The sequence below is a fragment of the Nansenia antarctica genome (assembly GCF_963989245.1).
Source record: "Nansenia antarctica genome assembly, chromosome: 7".
Classification (NCBI taxonomy): Eukaryota; Metazoa; Chordata; class Actinopteri; order Argentiniformes; family Microstomatidae; genus Nansenia; species Nansenia antarctica.
In genome coordinates, this window is record NC_137677.1 from 31,926,924 (window position 1) to 31,953,367 (window position 26,444).

At 37.4% G+C, this 26,444-nt stretch overlaps 1 protein-coding gene across 1 annotated transcript in view; it reads right to left on the reverse strand.

Moving 5' to 3' along the window:
• Positions 1 to 17,319, reverse strand: part of LOC308162518 (uncharacterized protein) — a gene marked incomplete at both ends in the record, with an annotated part of 61,825 nt that extends 44,506 nt beyond the window's left edge. Inside the window, 2 exons of the mRNA XM_080536666.1 lie at positions 15,979 to 16,234; positions 16,633 to 17,319. Coding sequence (XP_080392792.1) covers positions 15,979 to 16,234; positions 16,633 to 17,319 — 943 coding nt within the window. The remainder of the gene's footprint in view (positions 1 to 15,978; positions 16,235 to 16,632) is intronic.
• Between the last annotated feature and the right edge of the window lie 9,125 nt (positions 17,320 to 26,444).

Below are 26,444 nucleotides of genomic sequence, written 5' to 3' on the forward strand. Positions count from 1 at the left end.
TAGTGTTATAGTTAACTAGGTAACAATGTAAAGTAGTGTTGTAGTTAACTAGGTAACAATGTAAAGTAGTGTTGTAGTTAACTAGGTAACAATGTAAAGTAGTGTTCTAGTTAACTAGGTAACAATGTAAAGTAGTGTTCTAGTTAACTAGGTAACAATGTAAAGTAGTGTTGTAGTTAACTAGGTAACAATGTAAAGTAGTGTTCTAGTTAACTAGGTAACAATGTTAAGTAGTGTTGTAGTTAACTAGGTAACAATGTAAAGTAGTGTTCTAGTTAACTAGGTAACAATGTAAAGTAGTTTTCTAGTTAACTAGGTAACAATGTAAAGTAGTGTTGTAGTAAACTAGGTAACAATGTAAAGTAGTGTTATAGTTAACTAGGTTACAATGTAAAGTATTGTTGTAGTTAACTAGGTAACAATGTAAAGTAGTGTTCTAGTGAACTAGGTAACAATGTAAAGTATTGTTCTAGTTAACTAGGTAACAATGTAAAGTAGTGTTCTAGTTAACTAGGTAACAATGTAAAGTAATGTTCTAGTTAACTAGGTAACAATGTAAAGTAGTGTTCTAGTTAACTAGGTAACAATGTAAAGTAGTGTTCTAGTTAACTAGGTAACAATGTAAAGTAGTGTTCTAGTTAACTAGGTAACAATGTAAAGTAGTGTTCTAGTTAACTAGGTAACAATGTAAAGTAGTGCTGTAGTTAACTAGGTAACAATGTAAAGTAGTGTTGTAGTTAACTAGGTAACAATGTAAAGTAATGTTCTAGTTAACTAGGTAACAATGTAAAGTAGTGTTCTAGTTAACTAGGTAACAATGTAAAGTAGTGTTCTAGTTAACTAGGTAACAATGTAAAGTAGTGTTCTAGTTAACTAGGTAACAATGTAAAGTAGTGTTCTAGTTAACTAGGTAACAATGTAAAGTAGTGTTCTAGTTACCTAGGTAACAATGTAAAGTAGTGTTCTAGTTAACTAGGTAACAATGTAAAGTAGTGTTCTAGTTAACTAGGTAACAATGTAGAGTAGTGTTCTAGATAACTAGGTAACAATGTAAAGTAGTGTTATAGTTAACTAGGTAACAATGTAAAGTAGTGTTGTAGTTAACTAGGTAACAATGTAAAGTAGTGTTCTAGTTAACTAGGTAACAATGTAAAGTAGTGTTCTAGTTAACTAGGTAACAATGTAAAGTAGTGTTGTAGTTAACTAGGTAACAATATAAAGTAATGTTCTAGTTAACTAGGTAACAATGTAAAGTAGTGTTCTAGTTAACTAGGTAACAATGTAAAGTAGTGTTGTAGTTAACTAGGTAACAATGTAAAGTAGTGTTGTAGTTAACTAGGTAACAATGTAAAGTAGTGTTCTAGTTAACTAGGTAACAATGTAAAGTAGTGTTCTAGTTAACTAGGTAACATTAAAGTAGTGTTGTAGTTAACTAGGTAACAATGTAAAGTAATGTTCTAGTTACCTAGGTAACAATGTAAAGTAGTGTTGTAGTTAACTAGGTAACAATGTAAAGTAGTGTTCTAGTTAACTAGGTAACAATGTAAAGTAGTGTTCTAGTTAACTAGGTAACAATGTAAAGTAGTGTTCTAGTTAACTAGGTAACAATGTAAAGTAGTGTTCTAGTTAACTAGGTAACAATGTAAAGTAGTGTTGTAGTTAACTAGGTAACAATGTAAAGTAGTGTTGTAGTTAACTAGGTAACAATGTAAAGTAGTGTTGTAGTTAACTAGGTAACAATGTAAAGTAGTGTTGTAGTTAACTAGGTAACAATGTAAAGTAGTGTTCTAGTTAACTAGGTAACAATGTAAAGTAGTGTTCTAGTTAACTAGGTAACAATGTAAAGTAGTCTTCTAGTTAACTAGGTAACAATGTAAAGTAGTGTTCTAGTTAACTAGGTAACAATGTAAAGAAGTGTTCTAGTTAACTAGGTAACATTGTAAAGTAGTGTTGTAGTTAACTAGGTAACAATGTAAAGTAGTGTTATAGTTAACTAGGTAACAATGTAAAGTAGTGTTGTAGTTAACTAGGTAACAATGTAAAGTAGTGTTGTAGTTAACTAGGTAACAATGTAAAGTAGTGTTCTAGTTAACTAGGTAACAATGTAAAGTAGTGTTGTAGTTAACTAGGTAACAATGTAAAGTAGTGTTCTAGTTAACTAGGTAACAATGTAAAGTAGTGTTCTAGTTAACTAGGTAACAATGTAAAGTAGTGTTGTAGTTAACTAGGTAACAATGTAAAGTAGTGTTCTAGTTAACTAGGTAACAATGTAAAGTAGTGTTGTAGTTAACTAGGTAACAATGTAAAGTAGTGTTCTAGTTAACTAGGTAACAATGAAAAGTAGTTTTCTAGTTAACTGGGTAACAATGTAAAGTAGTGTTGTAGTAAACTAGGTAACAATGTAAAGTAGTGTTATAGTTAACTAGGTTACAATGTAAAGTATTGTTGTAGTTAACTAGGTAACAATGTAAAGTAGTGTTCTAGTTAACTAGGTAACAATGTAAAGTAGTGTTCTAGTTAACTAGGTAACAATGTAAAGTAGTGTTGTAGTTAACTAGGTAACAATGTAAAGTAATGTTCTAGTTAACTAGGTAACAATGTAAAGTAGTGTTCTAGTTAACTAGGTAACAATGTAAAGTAGTGTTCTAGTTAACTAGGTAACAATGTAAAGTAGTGTTCTAGTTAACTAGGTAACAATGTAAAGTAGTGCTGTAGTTAACTAGGTAACAATGTAAAGTAGTGTTGTAGTTAACTAGGTAACAATGTAAAGTAATGTTCTAGTTAACTAGGTAACAATGTAAAGTAGTGTTCTAGTTAACTAGGTAACAATGTAAAGTAGTGTTCTAGTTAACTAGGTAACAATGTAAAGTAGTGTTCTAGTTAACTAGGTAACAATGTAAAGTAGTGTTCTAGTTAAATAGGGTAACAATGTAAAGTAGTGTTCTAGTTACCTAGGTAACAATGTAAAGTAGTGTTCTAGTTAACTAGGTAACAATGTAAAGTAGTGTTCTAGTTAACTAGGTAACAATGTAAAGTAGTGTTCTAGTTAACTAGGTAACAATGTAGAGTAGTGTTCTAGATAACTAGGTAACAATGTAAAGTAGTGTTATAGTTAACTAGGTAACAATGTAAAGTAGTGTTGTAGTTAACTAGGTAACAATGTAAAGTAGTGTTCTAGTTAACTAGGTAACAATGTAAAGTAGTGTTCTAGTTAACTAGCTAACAATGTAAAGTAGTGTTCTAGTTAACTAGGTAACAATGTAAAGTAGTGTTCTAGTTAACTAGGTAACATTAAAGTAGTGTTGTAGTTAACTAGGTAACAATGTAAAGTAGTGTTGTAGTTAACTAGGTAACAATGTAAAGTAGTGTTCTAGTTAACTAGGTAACAATGTAAAGTAGTGTTCTAGTTAACTAGGTAACAATGTAAAGTAGTGTTCTAGTTAACTAGGTAACAATGTAAAGTAGTGTTCTAGTTAACTAGGTAACAATGTAAAGTAGTGCTGTAGTTAACTAGGTAACAATGTAAAGTAGTGTTGTAGTTAACTAGGTAACAATGTAAAGTAATGTTCTAGTTAACTAGGTAACAATGTAAAGTAGTGTTCTAGTTAACTAGGTAACAATGTAAAGTAGTGTTCTAGTTAACTAGGTAACAATGTAAAGTAGTGTTCTAGTTAACTAGGTAACAATGTAAAGTAGTGTTCTAGTTAAATAGGGTAACAATGTAAAGTAGTGTTCTAGTTACCTAGGTAACAATGTAAAGTAGTGTTCTAGTTAACTAGGTAACAATGTAAAGTAGTGTTCTAGTTAACTAGGTAACAATGTAAAGTAGTGTTCTAGTTAACTAGGTAACAATGTAGAGTAGTGTTCTAGATAACTAGGTAACAATGTAAAGTAGTGTTATAGTTAACTAGGTAACAATGTAAAGTAGTGTTGTAGTTAACTAGGTAACAATGTAAAGTAGTGTTCTAGTTAACTAGGTAACAATGTAAAGTAGTGTTCTAGTTAACTAGCTAACAATGTAAAGTAGTGTTGTAGTTAACTAGGTAACAATATAAAGTAATGTTCTAGTTAACTAGGTAACAATGTAAAGTAGTGTTCTAGTTAACTAGGTAACAATGTAAAGTAGTGTTCTAGTTAACTAGGTAACAATGTAAAGTAGTGTTGTAGTTAACTAGGTAACAATGTAAAGTAGTGTTCTAGTTAACTAGGTAACAATGTAAAGTAGTGTTCTAGTTAACTAGGTAACATTAAAGTAGTGTTCTAGTTAACTAGGTAACAATGTAAAGTAGTGTTCTAGTTAACTAGGTAACAATGTAAAGTAGTGTTCTAGTTAACTAGGTAACAATGTAGAGTAGTGTTCTAGATAACTAGGTAACAATGTAAAGTAGTGTTATAGTTAACTAGGTAACAATGTAAAGTAGTGTTGTAGTTAACTAGGTAACAATGTAAAGTAGTGTTCTAGTTAACTAGGTAACAATGTAAAGTAGTGTTCTAGTTAACTAGCTAACAATGTAAAGTAGTGTTCTAGTTAACTAGGTAACAATGTAAAGTAGTGTTCTAGTTAACTAGGTAACATTAAAGTAGTGTTGTAGTTAACTAGGTAACAATGTAAAGTAGTGTTGTAGTTAACTAGGTAACAATGTAAAGTAGTGTTCTAGTTAACTAGGTAACAATGTAAAGTAGTGTTCTAGTTAACTAGGTAACAATGTAAAGTAGTGTTCTAGTTAACTAGGTAACAATGTAAAGTAGTGCTGTAGTTAACTAGGTAACAATGTAAAGTAGTGTTGTAGTTAACTAGGTAACAATGTAAAGTAATGTTCTAGTTAACTAGGTAACAATGTAAAGTAGTGTTCTAGTTAACTAGGTAACAATGTAAAGTAGTGTTCTAGTTAACTAGGTAACAATGTAAAGTAGTGTTCTAGTTAACTAGGTAACAATGTAAAGTAGTGTTCTAGTTAAATAGGGTAACAATGTAAAGTAGTGTTCTAGTTACCTAGGTAACAATGTAAAGTAGTGTTCTAGTTAACTAGGTAACAATGTAAAGTAGTGTTCTAGTTAACTAGGTAACAATGTAAAGTAGTGTTCTAGTTAACTAGGTAACAATGTAGAGTAGTGTTCTAGATAACTAGGTAACAATGTAAAGTAGTGTTATAGTTAACTAGGTAACAATGTAAAGTAGTGTTGTAGTTAACTAGGTAACAATGTAAAGTAGTGTTCTAGTTAACTAGGTAACAATGTAAAGTAGTGTTCTAGTTAACTAGCTAACAATGTAAAGTAGTGTTGTAGTTAACTAGGTAACAATATAAAGTAATGTTCTAGTTAACTAGGTAACAATGTAAAGTAGTGTTCTAGTTAACTAGGTAACAATGTAAAGTAGTGTTCTAGTTAACTAGGTAACAATGTAAAGTAGTGTTGTAGTTAACTAGGTAACAATGTAAAGTAGTGTTCTAGTTAACTAGGTAACAATGTAAAGTAGTGTTCTAGTTAACTAGGTAACATTAAAGTAGTGTTGTAGTTAACTAGGTAACAATGTAAAGTAGTGTTGTAGTTAACTAGGTAACAATGTAAAGTAGTGTTCTAGTTAACTAGGTAACAATGTAAAGTAGTGTTCTAGTTAACTAGGTAACAATGTAAAGTAGTGTTCTAGTTACCTAGGTAACAATGTAAAGTAGTGTTCTAGTTAACTAGGTCACAATGTAAAGTAGTGTTCTAGTTAACTAGGTAACAATGTAAAGTAGTGTTCTAGTTAACTAGGTAACAATGTAAAGTAGTGTTCTAGTTAACTAGGTAACAATGTAAAGTAGTTTTCTAGTTAACTAGGTAACAATGTAAAGTAGTGTTGTAGTAAACTAGGTAACAATGTAAAGTAGTGTTATAGTTAACTAGGTTACAATGTAAAGTATTGTTGTAGTTAACTAGGTAACAATGTAAAGTAGTGTTCTAGTTAACTAGGTAACAATGTAAAGTAGTGTTCTAGTTAACTAGGTAACAATGTAAAGTAGTGTTCTAGTTAACTAGGTAACAATGTAAAGTAATGTTCTAGTTAACTAGGTAACAATGTAAAGTAGTGTTCTAGTTAACTAGGTAACAATGTAAAGTAGTGTTCTAGTTAACTAGGTAACAATGTAAAGTAGTGTTCTAGTTAACTAGGTTACAATGTAAAGTAGTGCTGTAGTTAACTAGGTAACAATGTAAAGTAGTGTTGTAGTTAACTAGGTAACAATGTAAAGTAATGTTCTAGTTAACTAGGTAACAATGTAAAGTAGTGTTCTAGTTAACTAGGTAACAATGTAAAGTAGTGTTCTAGTTAACTAGGTAACAATGTAAAGTAGTGTTCTAGTTAACTAGGTAACAATGTAAAGTAGTGTTCTAGTTAACTAGGTAACAATGTAAAGTAGTGTTCTAGTTAACTAGGTAACAATGTAAAGTAGTGTTCTAGTTACCTAGGTAACAATGTAAAGTAGTGTTCTAGTTAACTAGGTAACAATGTAAAGTAGTGTTCTAGTGAACTAGGTAACAATGTAAAGTAGTGTTCTAGTTAACTAGGTAACAATGTAAAGTAGTGTTCTAGTTAACTAGGTAACAATGTAAAGTAATGTTCTAGTTAACTAGGTAACAATGTAAAGTAGTGTTCTAGTTAACTAGGTAACAATGTAAAGTAGTGTTCTAGTTAACTAGGTAACAATGTAAAGTAGTGTTCTAGTTAACTAGGTAACAATGTAAAGTAGTGTTCTAGTTAACTAGGTAACAATGTAAAGTAGTGCTGTAGTTAACTAGGTAACAATGTAAAGTAGTGTTGTAGTTAACTAGGTAACAATGTAAAGTAATGTTCTAGTTAACTAGGTAACAATGTAAAGTAGTGTTCTAGTTAACTAGGTAACAATGTAAAGTAGTGTTCTAGTTAACTAGGTAACAATGTAAAGTAGTGTTCTAGTTAACTAGGTAACAATGTAAAGTAGTGTTCTAGTTAACTAGGTAACAATGTAAAGTAGTGTTCTAGTTACCTAGGTAACAATGTAAAGTAGTGTTCTAGTTAACTAGGTAACAATGTAAAGTAGTGTTCTAGTTAACTAGGTAACAATGTAGAGTAGTGTTCTAGATAACTAGGTAACAATGTAAAGTAGTGTTATAGTTAACTAGGTAACAATGTAAAGTAGTGTTGTAGTTAACTAGGTAACAATGTAAAGTAGTGTTCTAGTTAACTAGGTAACAATGTAAAGTAGTGTTCTAGTTAACTAGGTAACAATGTAAAGTAGTGTTGTAGTTAACTAGGTAACAATATAAAGTAATGTTCTAGTTAACTAGGTAACAATGTAAAGTAGTGTTCTAGTTAACTAGGTAACAATGTAAAGTAGTGTTCTAGTTAACTAGGTAACAATGTAAAGTAGTGTTGTAGTTAACTAGGTAACAATGTAAAGTAGTGTTCTAGTTAACTAGGTAACAATGTAAAGTAGTGTTCTAGTTAACTAGGTAACATTAAAGTAGTGTTGTAGTTAACTAGGTAACAATGTAAAGTAGTGTTGTAGTTAACTAGGTAACAATGTAAAGTAGTGTTCTAGTTAACTAGGTAACAATGTAAAGTAGTGTTCTAGTTAACTAGGTAACAATGTAAAGTAGTGTTCTAGTTAACTAGGTAACAATGTAAAGTAGTGTTGTAGTTAACTAGGTAACAATGTAAAGTAGTGTTGTAGTTAACTAGGTAACAATGTAAAGTAGTGTTGTAGTTAACTAGGTAACAATGTAAAGTAGTGTTGTAGTTAACTAGGTAACAATGTAAAGTAGTGTTGTAGTTAACTAGGTAACAATGTAAAGTAGTGTTCTAGTTAACTAGGTAACAATGTAAAGTAGTGTTCTAGTTAACTAGGTAACAATGTAAAGTAGTCTTCTAGTTAACTAGGTAACAATGTAAAGTAGTGTTCTAGTTAACTAGGTAACAATGTAAAGAAGTGTTCTAGTTAACTAGGTAACATTGTAAAGTAGTGTTGTAGTTAACTAGGTAACAATGTAAAGTAGTGTTATAGTTAACTAGGTAACAATGTAAAGTAGTGTTGTAGTTAACTAGGTAACAATGTAAAGTAGTGTTGTAGTTAACTAGGTAACAATGTAAAGTAGTGTTCTAGTTAACTAGGTAACAATGTAAAGTAGTGTTGTAGTTAACTAGGTAACAATGTAAAGTAGTGTTCTAGTTAACTAGGTAACAATGTAAAGTAGTGTTCTAGTTAACTAGGTAACAATGTAAAGTAGTGTTGTAGTTAACTAGGTAACAATGTAAAGTAGTGTTCTAGTTAACTAGGTAACAATGTAAAGTAGTGTTGTAGTTAACTAGGTAACAATGTAAAGTAGTGTTCTAGTTAACTAGGTAACAATGAAAAGTAGTTTTCTAGTTAACTGGGTAACAATGTAAAGTAGTGTTGTAGTAAACTAGGTAACAATGTAAAGTAGTGTTATAGTTAACTAGGTTACAATGTAAAGTATTGTTGTAGTTAACTAGGTAACAATGTAAAGTAGTGTTCTAGTTAACTAGGTAACAATGTAAAGTAGTGTTCTAGTTAACTAGGTAACAATGTAAAGTAGTGTTGTAGTTAACTAGGTAACAATGTAAAGTAATGTTCTAGTTAACTAGGTAACAATGTAAAGTAGTGTTCTAGTTAACTAGGTAACAATGTAAAGTAGTGTTCTAGTTAACTAGGTAACAATGTAAAGTAGTGTTCTAGTTAACTAGGTAACAATGTAAAGTAGTGCTGTAGTTAACTAGGTAACAATGTAAAGTAGTGTTGTAGTTAACTAGGTAACAATGTAAAGTAATGTTCTAGTTAACTAGGTAACAATGTAAAGTAGTGTTCTAGTTAACTAGGTAACAATGTAAAGTAGTGTTCTAGTTAACTAGGTAACAATGTAAAGTAGTGTTCTAGTTAACTAGGTAACAATGTAAAGTAGTGTTCTAGTTAAATAGGGTAACAATGTAAAGTAGTGTTCTAGTTACCTAGGTAACAATGTAAAGTAGTGTTCTAGTTAACTAGGTAACAATGTAAAGTAGTGTTCTAGTTAACTAGGTAACAATGTAAAGTAGTGTTCTAGTTAACTAGGTAACAATGTAGAGTAGTGTTCTAGATAACTAGGTAACAATGTAAAGTAGTGTTATAGTTAACTAGGTAACAATGTAAAGTAGTGTTGTAGTTAACTAGGTAACAATGTAAAGTAGTGTTCTAGTTAACTAGGTAACAATGTAAAGTAGTGTTCTAGTTAACTAGCTAACAATGTAAAGTAGTGTTCTAGTTAACTAGGTAACAATGTAAAGTAGTGTTCTAGTTAACTAGGTAACATTAAAGTAGTGTTGTAGTTAACTAGGTAACAATGTAAAGTAGTGTTGTAGTTAACTAGGTAACAATGTAAAGTAGTGTTCTAGTTAACTAGGTAACAATGTAAAGTAGTGTTCTAGTTAACTAGGTAACAATGTAAAGTAGTGTTCTAGTTAACTAGGTAACAATGTAAAGTAGTGCTGTAGTTAACTAGGTAACAATGTAAAGTAGTGTTGTAGTTAACTAGGTAACAATGTAAAGTAATGTTCTAGTTAACTAGGTAACAATGTAAAGTAGTGTTCTAGTTAACTAGGTAACAATGTAAAGTAGTGTTCTAGTTAACTAGGTAACAATGTAAAGTAGTGTTCTAGTTAACTAGGTAACAATGTAAAGTAGTGTTCTAGTTAAATAGGGTAACAATGTAAAGTAGTGTTCTAGTTACCTAGGTAACAATGTAAAGTAGTGTTCTAGTTAACTAGGTAACAATGTAAAGTAGTGTTCTAGTTAACTAGGTAACAATGTAAAGTAGTGTTCTAGTTAACTAGGTAACAATGTAGAGTAGTGTTCTAGATAACTAGGTAACAATGTAAAGTAGTGTTATAGTTAACTAGGTAACAATGTAAAGTAGTGTTGTAGTTAACTAGGTAACAATGTAAAGTAGTGTTCTAGTTAACTAGGTAACAATGTAAAGTAGTGTTCTAGTTAACTAGCTAACAATGTAAAGTAGTGTTCTAGTTAACTAGGTAACAATGTAAAGTAGTGTTCTAGTTAACTAGGTAACATTAAAGTAGTGTTGTAGTTAACTAGGTAACAATGTAAAGTAGTGTTGTAGTTAACTAGGTAACAATGTAAAGTAGTGTTCTAGTTAACTAGGTAACAATGTAAAGTAGTGTTCTAGTTAACTAGGTAACAATGTAAAGTAGTGTTCTAGTTAACTAGGTAACAATGTAAAGTAGTGCTGTAGTTAACTAGGTAACAATGTAAAGTAGTGTTGTAGTTAACTAGGTAACAATGTAAAGTAATGTTCTAGTTAACTAGGTAACAATGTAAAGTAGTGTTCTAGTTAACTAGGTAACAATGTAAAGTAGTGTTCTAGTTAACTAGGTAACAATGTAAAGTAGTGTTCTAGTTAACTAGGTAACAATGTAAAGTAGTGTTCTAGTTAAATAGGGTAACAATGTAAAGTAGTGTTCTAGTTACCTAGGTAACAATGTAAAGTAGTGTTCTAGTTAACTAGGTAACAATGTAAAGTAGTGTTCTAGTTAACTAGGTAACAATGTAGAGTAGTGTTCTAGATAACTAGGTAACAATGTAAAGTAGTGTTATAGTTAACTAGGTAACAATGTAAAGTAGTGTTGTAGTTAACTAGGTAACAATGTAAAGTAGTGTTCTAGTTAACTAGGTAACAATGTAAAGTAGTGTTCTAGTTAACTAGCTAACAATGTAAAGTAGTGTTGTAGTTAACTAGGTAACAATATAAAGTAATGTTCTAGTTAACTAGGTAACAATGTAAAGTAGTGTTCTAGTTAACTAGGTAACAATGTAAAGTAGTGTTCTAGTTAACTAGGTAACAATGTAAAGTAGTGTTGTAGTTAACTAGGTAACAATGTAAAGTAGTGTTCTAGTTAACTAGGTAACAATGTAAAGTAGTGTTCTAGTTAACTAGGTAACATTAAAGTAGTGTTCTAGTTAACTAGGTAACAATGTAAAGTAGTGTTCTAGTTAACTAGGTAACAATGTAAAGTAGTGTTCTAGTTAACTAGGTAACAATGTAGAGTAGTGTTCTAGATAACTAGGTAACAATGTAAAGTAGTGTTATAGTTAACTAGGTAACAATGTAAAGTAGTGTTGTAGTTAACTAGGTAACAATGTAAAGTAGTGTTCTAGTTAACTAGGTAACAATGTAAAGTAGTGTTCTAGTTAACTAGCTAACAATGTAAAGTAGTGTTCTAGTTAACTAGGTAACAATGTAAAGTAGTGTTCTAGTTAACTAGGTAACATTAAAGTAGTGTTGTAGTTAACTAGGTAACAATGTAAAGTAGTGTTGTAGTTAACTAGGTAACAATGTAAAGTAGTGTTCTAGTTAACTAGGTAACAATGTAAAGTAGTGTTCTAGTTAACTAGGTAACAATGTAAAGTAGTGTTCTAGTTAACTAGGTAACAATGTAAAGTAGTGCTGTAGTTAACTAGGTAACAATGTAAAGTAGTGTTGTAGTTAACTAGGTAACAATGTAAAGTAATGTTCTAGTTAACTAGGTAACAATGTAAAGTAGTGTTCTAGTTAACTAGGTAACAATGTAAAGTAGTGTTCTAGTTAACTAGGTAACAATGTAAAGTAGTGTTCTAGTTAACTAGGTAACAATGTAAAGTAGTGTTCTAGTTAAATAGGGTAACAATGTAAAGTAGTGTTCTAGTTACCTAGGTAACAATGTAAAGTAGTGTTCTAGTTAACTAGGTAACAATGTAAAGTAGTGTTCTAGTTAACTAGGTAACAATGTAAAGTAGTGTTCTAGTTAACTAGGTAACAATGTAGAGTAGTGTTCTAGATAACTAGGTAACAATGTAAAGTAGTGTTATAGTTAACTAGGTAACAATGTAAAGTAGTGTTGTAGTTAACTAGGTAACAATGTAAAGTAGTGTTCTAGTTAACTAGGTAACAATGTAAAGTAGTGTTCTAGTTAACTAGCTAACAATGTAAAGTAGTGTTGTAGTTAACTAGGTAACAATATAAAGTAATGTTCTAGTTAACTAGGTAACAATGTAAAGTAGTGTTCTAGTTAACTAGGTAACAATGTAAAGTAGTGTTCTAGTTAACTAGGTAACAATGTAAAGTAGTGTTGTAGTTAACTAGGTAACAATGTAAAGTAGTGTTCTAGTTAACTAGGTAACAATGTAAAGTAGTGTTCTAGTTAACTAGGTAACATTAAAGTAGTGTTGTAGTTAACTAGGTAACAATGTAAAGTAGTGTTGTAGTTAACTAGGTAACAATGTAAAGTAGTGTTCTAGTTAACTAGGTAACAATGTAAAGTAGTGTTCTAGTTAACTAGGTAACAATGTAAAGTAGTGTTCTAGTTACCTAGGTAACAATGTAAAGTAGTGTTCTAGTTAACTAGGTCACAATGTAAAGTAGTGTTCTAGTTAACTAGGTAACAATGTAAAGTAGTGTTCTAGTTAACTAGGTAACAATGTAAAGTAGTGTTCTAGTTAACTAGGTAACAATGTAAAGTAGTTTTCTAGTTAACTAGGTAACAATGTAAAGTAGTGTTGTAGTAAACTAGGTAACAATGTAAAGTAGTGTTATAGTTAACTAGGTTACAATGTAAAGTATTGTTGTAGTTAACTAGGTAACAATGTAAAGTAGTGTTCTAGTTAACTAGGTAACAATGTAAAGTAGTGTTCTAGTTAACTAGGTAACAATGTAAAGTAGTGTTCTAGTTAACTAGGTAACAATGTAAAGTAATGTTCTAGTTAACTAGGTAACAATGTAAAGTAGTGTTCTAGTTAACTAGGTAACAATGTAAAGTAGTGTTCTAGTTAACTAGGTAACAATGTAAAGTAGTGTTCTAGTTAACTAGGTTACAATGTAAAGTAGTGCTGTAGTTAACTAGGTAACAATGTAAAGTAGTGTTGTAGTTAACTAGGTAACAATGTAAAGTAATGTTCTAGTTAACTAGGTAACAATGTAAAGTAGTGTTCTAGTTAACTAGGTAACAATGTAAAGTAGTGTTCTAGTTAACTAGGTAACAATGTAAAGTAGTGTTCTAGTTAACTAGGTAACAATGTAAAGTAGTGTTCTAGTTAACTAGGTAACAATGTAAAGTAGTGTTCTAGTTAACTAGGTAACAATGTAAAGTAGTGTTCTAGTTACCTAGGTAACAATGTAAAGTAGTGTTCTAGTTAACTAGGTAACAATGTAAAGTAGTGTTCTAGTTAACTAGGTAACAATGTAAAGTAGTGTTCTAGTTAACTAGGTAACAATGTAGAGTAGTGTTCTAGATAACTAGGTAACAATGTAAAGTAGTGTTATAGTTAACTAGGTAACAATGTAAAGTAGTGTTGTAGTTAACTAGGTAACAATGTAAAGTAGTGTTCTAGTTAACTAGGTAACAATGTAAAGTAGTGTTCTAGTTAACTAGGTAACAATGTAAAGTAGTGTTCTAGTTAACTAGGTAACAATGTAAAGTAATGTTCTAGTTAACTAGGTAACAATGTAAAGTAGTGTTCTAGTTAACTAGGTAACAATGTAAAGTAGTGTTCTAGTTAACTAGGTAACAATGTAAAGTAGTGTTGTAGTTAACTAGGTAACAATGTAAAGTAGTGTTGTAGTTAACTAGGTAACAATGTAAAGTAGTGTTCTAGTTAACTAGGTAACAATGTAAAGAAGTGTTCTAGTTAACTAGGTAACATTGTAAAGTAGTGTTGTAGTTAACTAGGTAACAATGTAAAGTAGTGTTGTAGTTAACTAGGTAACAATGTAAAGTAGTGTTGTAGTTAACTAGGTAACAATATAAAGTAATGTTCTAGTTAACTAGGTAACAATGTAAAGTAGTGTTCTAGTTAACTAGGTAACAATGTAAAGTAGTGTTCTAGTTAACTAGGTAACAATGTAAAGTAGTGTTGTAGTTAACTAGGTAACAATGTAAAGTAGTGCTCTAGTTAACTAGGTAACAATGTAAAGTAGTGTTCTAGTTAACTAGGTAACATTAAAGTAGTGTTGTAGTTAACTAGGTAACAATGTAAAGTAGTGTTCTAGTTAACTAGGTAACAATGTAAAGTAGTGTTCTAGTTAACTAGGTAACAATGTAAAGTAGTGTTCTAGTTAACTAGGTAACAATGTAAAGTAGTGTTCTAGTTAACTAGGTAACAATGTAAAGTAGTGTTCTAGTTAACTAGGTAACAATGTAAAGTAATGTTCTAGTTAACTAGGTAACAATGTAAAGTAGTGTTCTAGTTAACTAGGTAACAATGTAAAGTAGTGTTCTAGTTAACTAGGTAACAATGTAAAGTAGTGTTGTAGTTAACTAGGTAACAATGTAAAGTAGTGTTGTAGTTAACTAGGTAACAATGTAAAGTAGTGTTCTAGTTAACTAGGTAACAATGTAAAGAAGTGTTCTAGTTAACTAGGTAACATTGTAAAGTAGTGTTGTAGTTAACTAGGTAACAATGTAAAGTAGTGTTGTAGTTAACTAGGTAACAATGTAAAGTAGTGTTCTAGTTAACTAGGTAACAATGTAAAGTAGTGTTCTAGTTAACTAGGTAACAATGTAAAGTAGTGTTGTAGTTAACTAGGTAACAATGTAAAGTAGTGTTCTAGTTAACTAGGTAACAATGTAAAGTAGTGTTGTAGTTAACTAGGTAACAATGTAAAGTAGTGTTCTAGTTAACTAGGTAACAATGTAAAGTAGTGTTCTAGTTAACTAGGTAACAATGTAAAGTAGTGTTGTAGTTAACTAGGTAACAATGTAAAGTAGTGTTGTAGTTAACTAGGTAACAATGTAAAGTAGTGTTCTAGTTAACTAGGTAACAATGTAAAGAAGTGTTCTAGTTAACTAGGTAACATTGTAAAGTAGTGTTGTAGTTAACTAGGTAACAATGTAATGTAGTGTTGTAGTTAACTAGGTAACAATGTAAAGTAGTGTTGTAGTTAACTAGGTAACAATGTAAAGTAGTGTTCTAGTTAACTAGGTAAAAATGTAAAGTAGTGTTCTAGTTAACTAGGTAACAATGTAAAGTAGTGTTTTAGTTAACTAGGTAACAATGTAAAGTAGTGTTATAGTTAACTAGGTAACAATGTAAAGTAGTGTTGTAGTTAACTAGGTAACAATGTAAAGTAATGTTCTAGTTAACTAGGTACCAATGTAAAGTAGTGTTCTAGTTAACTAGGTAACAATGTAAAGTAGTGTTCTAGTTAACTAGGTAACAATGTAAAGTAGTGTTTTAGTTAACTAGGTAACAATGTAAAGTAGTGTTATAGTTAACTAGGTAACAATGTAAAGTAGTGTTCTAGTTAACTAGGTAACAATGTAAAGTAATGTTCTAGTTAACTAGGTAACTGTTCAGCTCTCCCTCTAGTTAGCTGAATGGTGAATCTTCTGCTTACTCCGGCAGTACGGGTGAAATGATGAGACTTGACACAATTCGATTTGATTTCCTTCTTCCTCTATTAAACAGATTGTAAAACTGAAAACACATTGATCCATTAGTACATGTAAATAATTAACAGTGAACGAACTAACAGAAAAGATTCAACAAACTACACAATCATTCAGAGCTCAATTTACCAACTCCCATCTCGCTCTATACTGTCATTCTGATTTCCCTGCCACCCAGATTACCTCCATTAAGCCCGCCCCCATTTCTATCTAAGCCAATCACTCTCTGCATGCATACTTTTACCCAATCAAATGAATCAAACAATAAAATAAACTCCCAATGAAATACCCTCCCATGGATTAGCCAAACACCTCCCACTTGGTCCATTGGTCCTTTATGCCTAAATGGACCACAACTTTCCCTCTCTTTAATAAAGTTATTTTTACTGCTCCTCCACGGGAAGCAGCACGACCACCCGCCTGACGTCTCGGTCGAGCGTTGGGAAGAGATCGCGGCCTTCGCTCCTTCTTCGTCCTGAAGCCCCCACTACTGGAGCAGGCTGGCTTAGGCAAGCCCTCACTCTTACGTCCCGAACCCGCCCCTTTTCGTCTCGAATCACCCACGCCTTCTTGCGCATCTTCAATAGCGTGCCAGCCAACCCCTCGTGGTTCCTTATGGGCCTCCCTTGCCAACAGAGTGCTGATCCATGCAGTGTAGGGGACAAGTGGGATTCCCACCTCCTTAGCCTCCTGGATTCCTCCGGAACACACCAGCAGCCCCGGCCCTTCGACCTTCTTAACTACCAGCCTGTCCCAAGTCGTTTTAGGAAATTCTGTTCCATCCTGTGCAGCCAGACACAGGTCGCGGAAAGCTGCGTTTAGCTCCTGGACGCCGAGGCTAACTCTGCTTCTTGTCTCCCTCGGGCGAGTAGCCTCCCACTTTGCGTCTTCTGGAGCCCTCCTGCAAACCAACCACTGCCTAACAGCTCGCCGGACCCACCCAACTACCCGAATGAGCCTGCCTATTTCACTGAAGCGTTCTGGCTCAATCAGGTCCATGAGAGCAGCGCCCCAGAGCCTCTCCCTCTCATGCTCGGGGTCCCTGGAACTCCCAACCGGTGTGGATGTCCCCTTTGCATTTGCTTCCTCCTCAGCTTCCTCCGCCTCGTCCTCTGCGGCCCTCTGATTGGGTCATCCTTTGAACTGTTGTTTTTTCTTTTCTTGCCCTTCTTGGTGGTTGCCTGATCTTCTGCCTCATTCTCATTCTGCTCTCCGTCCTGCTCAGAGCTCCTCTTCTCCTTCCGTGTCTCTGTGCCGGTCTCCTCTTCCTGCTGGTCGTCTGTGCTACCGTTCTGCGGACCTTTCACTTGTTTCCCGCTCTTCATCTGCCTGGCCTCTTTGCGTTCCCGCTTGTTAAGTTTCTTCTTGCCAGGGGCCGGCTCCTCTGAGGCGCCGTTCTGATGTGGCTGTTGGCTCCCGTTAGTCTCGGCCTTGCTGTCAGCTGCTGGCTGCTTGGACTCCTCTGCGCTGCTGGATGCTGCTGAACAGATGTCCCAAACCTCGTCATGCAGATTAGATTGGTGGATTTTCAGGCTGTTCCTCATCCAGTTCTGGAACTTTGCCTTCTTTCGTGGAACATTATCATAGGAACTGACTTGGTTGAGCACATCCTTCAACTTGGCACTGATTCCTGCTTTATTGATGGCGTCTTGAATTTTCTGAATCCACTGTTGCTGTTTGACATCGCCTTTATTTGACTTGGCCTCATATCCTTTGCCCCCGTACTTCTGATCCTCGGTGATGCATTTGACATGTTCCTTATAGTCGTTACCCCAGAAGTCTTTCCCGCAGTCTATACATGAGAGAACTTGACACCCACGGCACATATTCACGTGCTTATCGACTTCCTTTTCCTCTGCGAGAGTCATCTCTTTCCCGCCTGGTTGACAATTTCCGCAGCGATACCCTCCGCATTTTGGCTCGCACGCGGCGCCGATGCTATCCCAGCTCCACCACTCGAGGACCTCTTTGGTGCTTGCAGCTGTTCTCCCGGTCCTTTCATGACCTTGCGGCTTCTGGTCTCCATCCTCTTCTTTGGCGCTGGGCGTCTTGCAGGGGATCTCCTCAAATCTTACTGCCTCTGTTCTCAGAGAACGCGCAAAGTGTGTCTGGGAGTTGTGTGCGGATCTTTCCCAACTTTCAAACAGGTCTGGGTGCGTTCCTCCCACGGTCTTCCCCAGAGGCCCGTCCCACAGCACTAAGTCTCCCGTCCTTCTTATCCACTGTGGAGCGAGTCGTCCCTCTCGGTGGCTGATCAAGAGCTCGATTTCCTTAGGTCGGACCAGCTCTTTCTTCTCGACCCCAGGGAAGAACTTACAGAGTCGCTCTGGACTGATGACCTTGTCTGCACGAGCGATTGTGTCGAGCCCGTAGCATACCATCTCGTGGGGACTCCATCTATTGTTGCTCCACGCCCTGACCTTTAGCAGGTATTTGTTAGTCTTGACCCTGACCTTCATTCCACCGACCCCCTGCACAGTCAGTGTTACTTGCCTCCGCTCCAGTTGGAGCCGATCGGCGGCCCGGTTGGTGATATAATTTGTGTCGGAGGCGAGGTCTATGAGGGTTCCCAGGGCATTTCCTGCTTCTGTTTTGACTATTAATGTCATCATTAGTACTGGATGTTCCTCTGGCCCATTCTCCGCGAAGAGACCCCCGCCTTCTGCGCCCGTGCTTAGCGTCATCGAAGCCTTACTGGTGAATGCGTCCTTCGCCCTCCTTTCCTGTTCAGGGTTGAGTCCCAAAGAGTCCAGGAATTCCCGTTGCTTGTCAGAGAACCCTGGCCCTGTCTTCTTCCCCTCACTCCACTTGGGACACAGAAGGTAGTGATGACTCGCCCCTCCTTCATTCTGCTTGCACATTCTGCACAGGTACCGGTTACTACACTCTCCGTCGGCGCCGTGCATGCCCAAACATTTCTGACAGGCTTTGCTTTGCCTTGCTATGGCTCGTTTCTCTGCCAGACTGACACTCTTGAACTTTTGGCAGAAGAATATGTTGCCACCGTGCTGATCGCTTCCACAGATGTCACACTCTTCTCTTCTTTCCGAGTTCCTGCCCGTGACTCTGGTTTCACCTCGATGTTCCTCCTCTTCTTCATCTACCGGTGAGTCTCTCTCCGTGGCCCTCGTGAATGCCCTCTTCTCCCATCTGACTGGCCTCTCCGGTGTTCCCCCAGAGGTCTCCGTGGAGCCTCGGATTCGCGCCATCCCCTCGAGGATTACTTCCTGCCTTTTCAGAAACAGAAGAAGAGCATCGAACCGCTTGTCTGGGGCGACTTGGTTTACGGGTTCGGTTACAAAGGTAATCCAGCCTTCCTGCACGCGGTCTGGCAGTTTGCTCTCGATGGCTTTAACTACAAGTGGGTTCTTCATAGCGCCCACTTCTCCTAAGTCTGTCAGGTCCATGAGGGCTCTTTCCACTGCCTGAATAAGGTCGATCGCTTTCCTCGGCTGGTTTCCTTTTACCGCTGGTATTCTTTCCAATTCCTCAATAATTTGCAGCGCGATGGTTGCCTTGTCTCCAAACCGATTCTCCAAGGCTTTGAACACGTCCTCCGCTGAGCGGTAGCTCGAGAGTTTGAGCTCCTCGAAAACCTTTCGGTCTATGCTCTCGAGGAGGTGAAGTTTCTTCACCTCTGGCGACCCCGATGGGTCTCCCTGCCTCTGCAGGCTTTCCCAATCTTTCCGCCAGCGATGAAAATCTCTCATACACCCGCTGAACACGGGCAGCCTTGTTGGAGGGAGTTTGATCTTGGGGATGGCTCCAGTGCGGTTGCCTCCATATGTGGCGCTCTCCAGCCCTGCCTCCCGGGCTTGTTCCCATGCTTCCCGCTGAGCCTCCAGTAGTTTGGCGCGCTCTTGAGCGGCTATTTCTGCTGCCTTCAACTCAATCACGGCCGCCTTCTGCCTTGCCTCAGCGATCTCTTCTTCGGCCACCAATTTCACTTTTGCTGTCTCCTTCTCAAACTCGGCCACGCTATCAGCTGACTTCAGTCTTGCCTCAGCGGCTTTCCTTTCCAGCTTGGCAATAGCTTCTTTATTTTCTCTATTTGTCGCTCGATCTTTGGCCTCTTCTTCGGCGAGAACGTCGGCCCTTTTCCTCTCATCTTCGGCGAGAGCGTCGGCCCTTTTCCTCTCATTTTCGGCGAGAGCGTCGGCCCTTTTCCTCTCATCTTCGGCGAGAGCGTCGGCCCTTTTCCTCTCATCTTCGGCGAGAGCGTCTTTATTTTCTCTATTTGTCGCTCGATCTTTGGCCTCTTCTTCGGCGAGAGCGTCGGCCCTTTTCCTCTCATCTTCGGCGAGAGCGTCGGCCCTTTTCCTCTCATCTTCGGCGAGAGCGTCGGCCCTTTTTCACTCATCTTCGGCGAGAGCGTCGGTGGCCATTTGCTTTGCTGCGGCAGCTTTGTCGGCCATTTTGTCAGTATTCTCCTTCTCAATTCTTCCAAATTCAGTCACATACTTTTCCCAAAGTTCATCCCTTTTGTCCTCCAGCTCCTCTAGTGACTTTCTCGTGTTGCACGCCTCAACTACAGGGATCCACTCCCCCCAGCTTGATAGCAGACTTCGCGCTTTGATGATGAGGTTCTCTGTGAGTGTGCTTTGTTCTTTACAAACGTTGTGGGTTGCCTCTTCTAGACTGATCCTCTTCGCGCCTTCGTGACTCCGTTCTGCTCGTCTAATTGTGGATGAAAGTTCGATTCCCGCGAACCTTGTCCACATGTTGGCCTTTAAGACGTGACCGACCTGTTCAACCTTCTGAGCTCTCTCCTCAGCGGCATTGGTGATGTCTTGAAGAAGCTGACTGTTACCTGTCTCAGGTTCCTGACTTGCTTTGGCCTGCAAACCTTCCTCATAATTGTCGTCTGCAGAGTTTAGGTCTTTCGCGTTTGACAGGAGCGCTATCCACTCGCGTTTCATGTCATCTTCGCCCATCAATGCCACTGACCTGATGATATGGCGATATCCTCTCTCAAAAGTGACTGCCAACTTTTCCCTTTCGATCTTTAGTGCCTCCATTCTGCCTATGACTCAGAAATAACTTGAGTGTACCTGTTTCGTCTTTCTATCTTATATCTTCAGCCCTCTCTGACTCCCTGAGCTGATTTGCGCTGGTCCCTGCACTTCCTTAACTAGTCTTCGGCAGCGGAACCAGGTTCACCGTGGGGTCATCCCAGGGATACTGCTAAAATAAAATAATAAAGTGGGAGAGGATTTTCCTCCCCCCGACGACTTAATACCCAGGTACACACAAACCTATTTTAATGCAAACAGTCAATAGAGTCACAGAGAAGAGTGCTGGGTGTGGGTAGCTCTCTGGGTAGCTGCTATTAGCTCGCAATTCCTTTCTTGGTGGGTCTTGTAGGTTAGCCAGTTGAAGCTAGCCATGGATTGTTTCACTCCTTGCCTGCCTAGCTAGCTGTAGCTTTGAGTGCTATAAGCTCTACCGCGTGCCTGCTGCGCTATTGCGACAACAGGGCTAACGCTAGCTTAGTTGGCTAATGCTACGCTGGCTAGCAAGCGGCTAGTTAGCTACAGTCGCGGGCGACACGGCTCCGTTGCCGGCCTAGTTAGCTGTAGCTTTGAGTGCTATAAGCTCTACCGCGTGCCTGCTGCGCTATTGCGACAACAGGGCTAACGCTAGCTTAGTTTGCTAATGCTACGCTGGCTAGCAAGTGGCTAGTTGGCTACAGTTGCGGGCGCCACGGCTCCGTTGCCGGCTGGCGGCTGCGTCACTAACCTGACCAGATTTTAGCTTGCTCTTATCTCCGGTGAATGGATCCTTGTCCTCCCGGAGCTCATGTTGCGTCCAACCGTGCTTGTTTTTCTTAGCTAACTGACGGTCCGTCCTCCTACGGTCGTCAGCGGGTGTTTTACAATTGTTCAGCTCTCCCTCTAGTTAGCTGAATGGTGAATCTTCTGCTTACTCCGGCAGTACGGGTGAAATGATGAGACTTGACACAATTCGATTTGATTTCCTTCTTCCTCTATTAAACAGATTGTAAAACTGAAAACACATTGATCCATTAGTACATGTAAATAATTAACAGTGAACGAACTAACAGAAAAGATTCAACAAACTACACAATCATTCAGAGCTCAATTTACCAACTCCCATCTCACTCTATACTGTCATTCTGATTTCCCTGCCACCCAGATTACCTCCATTAAGCCCGCCCCCATTTCTATCTAAGCCAATCACTCTCTGCATGCATACTTTTACCCAATCAAATGAATCAAACAATAAAATAAACTCCCAATGAAATACCCTCCCATGGATTAGCCAAACAGTAACAATGTAAAGTAGTGTTCTAGTTAACTAGGTAACAATTAGTCAGGTTCACTATGTTTCAATTTAAACTTTCGTGGGAATTTTTGGGGAATTTGCTAATCTATACATTTTTGGAAAGGGCATTGTATGAGGAATCAGAAAATATATGTTTCCATTTGCACAGATGTCTGAAAGGCGGCCATCTTGGCATTTACAAAATGGCCGCCATAATACACACGTTTTGTAATATCTTGGCTTCTAAATAAGCTAGAACATTGATTTGAACTGCTAAACCTACATTTTCAGGGTCAATGAATCCAATGGTTGGAGTTACAAAGCAATTTTTTGTATTCTTCTTAAAAAAAGGGTTAAAAAAAAAGTATATGGTAAAAAAGTATATGGGCACAGGCAGCCATTGCTCTGCAGGATCCATAGGCTAATTGGATCCCCTGCAAAATTGGTACTCCAAACATGAGGATGGCATGCTTAAACCAACAACCACAGACGTCCTCCCAGCCCCAAAGTCCATTATTGAGATGGTACAATGCAAATGCAAAACTGACTGTTCTTCTGGCAGATGTTCATGCAGAGCTAAGAACTTAGCCTGTACCGACATGTGCAGCAGTCAGTGCCAGAACGATGACGATTCCCAAGCTGTGACGCACGAAAGTGATGATGATGAACTAATCTAACAGCCCAGCTCACATTGGCACGCATTGGACTCGCCATTCACATATCACATCACACATAGCATAAACGCTTATACATAGTCAAGAGACACAACCCGCCTGTCATTACACATAGAGTAAATACACATCCCACAAACAGAACAACCAGCACACCATACACTCCCCACATTCCTCCCATTCATTTATTTTGTTTCATTCCCTATTTTTATCATTAAATATGATATACGGAGCTTATTCTCCATGCCGCACCGGCCTTAAAGTCCTGCCTGAGAGCGTTCCTCACTTCCTGTTTGCGCCAACTCAAGATCCCCAAAATCTGGCGAAGAGCCCTAGTTGTTGCGATCCCTAAACCGAATAAGCCTGAAGGGGACCCTAAGAGTTACCGTCCCATCTCTCTGTTATGCATCCCCTCCAAGATCCTCGAGACGGGGCCGTCTTTATAGACCTGACGGCTGCCTACGATACCGTATGGCATCGCGGCCTCACCTGCAAGCTGCTCCGCCTGCTGCCGGACAGGCACATGGTCAGAATGATCATGGAGCTCATCCGTAACCGCAGCTTTACCCTTACCACCGGTTGCGGACAGCTAAGCAGGCTTCAACGCCTTAAGAACGGCGTCCCTCAGGGATCGGTCCTGGCCCCCCTCCTCTATAATATCTACACCTATGACCTGCCCAACACACTCTCGCGGAAGTACGCCTACGCAGACGACCTCGCAGTGGTGTACTCTGCTGGAAATTGGCAGTCTGTGGAGGGGATTCTGAGCCAGGACATGCAGACACTAGTGGCATACTTCCGGAAATGGAGATTGAAGCTTAGCGAGGCAAAGACGGTGTCGGCTGCCTTCCACCTTAACAACAGGGAGGCTAAATGTGAGCTTAGAGTATACCTAGATGGAACTCCCCTGCCATGTTCCGCTGAGCCAATCTATCTCGGCGTGACATTGGACAGGACGCTCACGTTTCACCGGCACCTCGAGTCACTGCGCAAGAAGTTAACAGCTCGCGTGGCGTTGATGAGGCGACTGGTTGGCTCAGGCTGGGGCGCCGGCGCAAAGACCTTGCACATGGCAGCACTAGCCCTCCTTTATTCAACTAGTGAATACTGCGCCCCAGTATGGTGTCGCAGTGCCCACACCCGCCTCATCGACTCGCCTATAAACGAAGCCTTGCGGTTTGTGACAGGATGCCTGCGTCCTACCCCCGTGGACAACCTTCCCATCCTAGCAGGCATCCAGCCCGCAGGCCTCCGCCGCATGGGAGCCACAGCACGTCTCGCCTGCCGGGCCGTGGAGCTTAATAACCATCTGCTCCACGATAGGCTCACTATAACAGCGGAGCCCTCCCGGCGTCTCAAGTCGAGACACCCATTTGTGCCTGCCGCACAGGATCTCAGGCAGCAATGCAGAGATCTTAACATCAGTGCGGCAGGATGGGCGGATTATATGTGGCGCGCGGAGTGGGAGGCAAACACCTCCAAACTCCGCGACCATATCCCAGTCGCCGGCCCTGAGCCCCTCGGGATGGACTTGCCAAGGCTATCCTGGGTGAGGCTCAATCGTCTCCGGACCGGCATCGGACGTTTCCGCTCATCAATGCACAGATGGGGCTTGGCCCCAAATGCGTCGTGCGAGTGTGGCGCAGAGGACCAAACCGCAGACCATGTTATCCTGGATTGCCCGGTGTACCACCCACCCAACGGGATGCATGTTCTGTCGGTACTAGATGACGAGACGATGACGTAGCTTCTGGAGGGGTGTCCAGAAATATAGCCCGGGTGAGCCCCTCAACCAGGTCTCGGGGTGGTAAAAGGGTAGCCCCTCGGCCCCGAGCATGGTGGAGTGGAGAGGAAAACAACTACCCATACGCCGAAAGAAGATCATTAAATATGCCATTAGGCTAAAGATTTACCTGCCTCTGTATTGCCTTACTGGTTGCTGGCTGTTGCCATAACATCCAAAAATGTATAGATTAGCAAATCCCCCCAAAAAGCCAACAAAAGTTTAAATCATAACATCGAGACTATCTAATGCAGGAGGTTGTCGTGATCATACTGTGGTCTGTGGACTCACGTATGGAAGTAATAGAAAAACGACAATTTCAAAAAGTTACAAATTTTTATGTGATGATATAAAAAAATAAAAAATACAAAAAATAGCTTTGTAACTACAACCATTGGATTCCTTGACCCTGAAAATGTAGGTTTAGCAGTTAAAATGTTCTAGCTTATTTAGAAGCCAAGATATTACAAAACGTGTGTATTATGGCGGACATTTCTTAAATGCCAAGATGGCCGCCTTTCAGACATCTGTGCAAATGGAAACATATATTTTCTGATTCCTCATACAATGCCCTTTCCAAAAATGTATAGATTAGCAAATCCCCAAAAAATTCCCACGAAATTATATAACAAACCTGACTAAATGTAAAGTAGTGTTGTAGTTAACTAGGTAACAATGTAAAGTAGTGTTCTAGTTAACTAGGTAACAATGTAGAGTAGTGTTCTAGATAACTAGGTAACAATGTAAAGTAGTGTTATAGTTAACTAGGTAACAATGTAAAGTAGTGTTGTAGTTAACTAGGTAACAATGTAAAGTAGTGTTCTAGTTAACTAGGTAACAATGTAAAGTAGTGTTCTAGTTAACTAGGTAACAATGTAAAGTAGTGTTCTAGTTAACTAGGTAACAATGTAAAGTAGTGTTCTAGTTAACTAGGTAACAATGTAAAGTAATGTTCTAGTTAACTAGGTAACAATGTAAAGTAGTGTTCTAGTTAACTAGGTAACAATGTAAAGTAGTGTTGTAGTTAACTAGGTAACAATGTAAAGTAGTGTTGTAGTTAACTAGGTAACAATGTAAAGTAGTGTTGTAGTTAACTAGGTAACAATGTAAAGTAGTGTTGTAGTTAACTAGGTAACAATGTAAAGTAGTGTTCTAGTTAACTAGGTAACATTGTAGTGTTGTAGTTAACTAGGTAACAATGTAAAGTAGTGTTGTAGTTAACTAGGTAACAATGTAAAGTAGTGTTCTAGTTAACTAGGTAACAATGTAAAGTTGTGTTCTAGTTAACTAGGTAACAATGTAAAGTAGTGTTCTAGTTAACTAGGTAACAATGTAAAGTAGTGTTCTAGTTAACTAGGTAACAATGTAAAGTAGTGTTCTAGTTAACTAGGTAACAATGTAAAGTAGTGTTCTAGTTCACTAGGTAACAATGTAAAGTAATGTTCTAGTTAATTAGGTAACAATGTAAAGTAGTGTTCTAGTTAACTAGGTAACAATGTAAAGTAGTGTTCTAGTTAACTAGGTAACAATGTAAAGTAGTGTTCTAGTTAACTAGGTAACATTGTAAAGTAGTGTTCTAGTTAACTAGGTAACAATGTAAAGTAGTGTTGTAGTTAACTAGGTAACAATGTAAAGTAGTGTTCTAGTTAACTAGGTAACAATGTAAAGTAGTGTTCTAGTTAACTAGGTAACAATGTAAAGTAGTGTTGTAGTTAACTAGGTAACAATGTAAAGTAATGTTCTAGTTAACTAGGTAACAATGTAAAGTAGTGTTGTAGTTAACTAGGTAACAATGTAAAGTAGTGTTGTAGTTAACTAGGTAACAATGTAAAGTAGTGTTGTAGTTAACTAGGTAACAATGTAAAGTAGTGTTGTAGTTAACTAGGTAACAATGTAAAGTAGTGTTGTAGTTAACTAGGTAACAATGTAAAGTAGTGTTGTAGTTAACTAGGTAACAATGTAAGTAGTGTTGTAGTTAACTAGGTAACAATGTAAAGTAGTGTTGTAGTTAACTAGGTAACAATGTAAAGTAGTGTTGTAGTTAACTAGGTAACAATGTAAAGTAGTGTTCTAGTTAACTAGGTAACAATGTAAAGTAGTGTTGTAGTTAACTAGGTAACAATGTAAAGTAGTGTTCTAGTTAACTAGGTAACAATGTAAAGTAGTGTTCTAGTTAACTAGTTAACAATGTAAAGTAGTGTTCTAGTTAACTAGGTAACAATGTAAAGTTATGTTCTAGTTAACTAGGTAACAA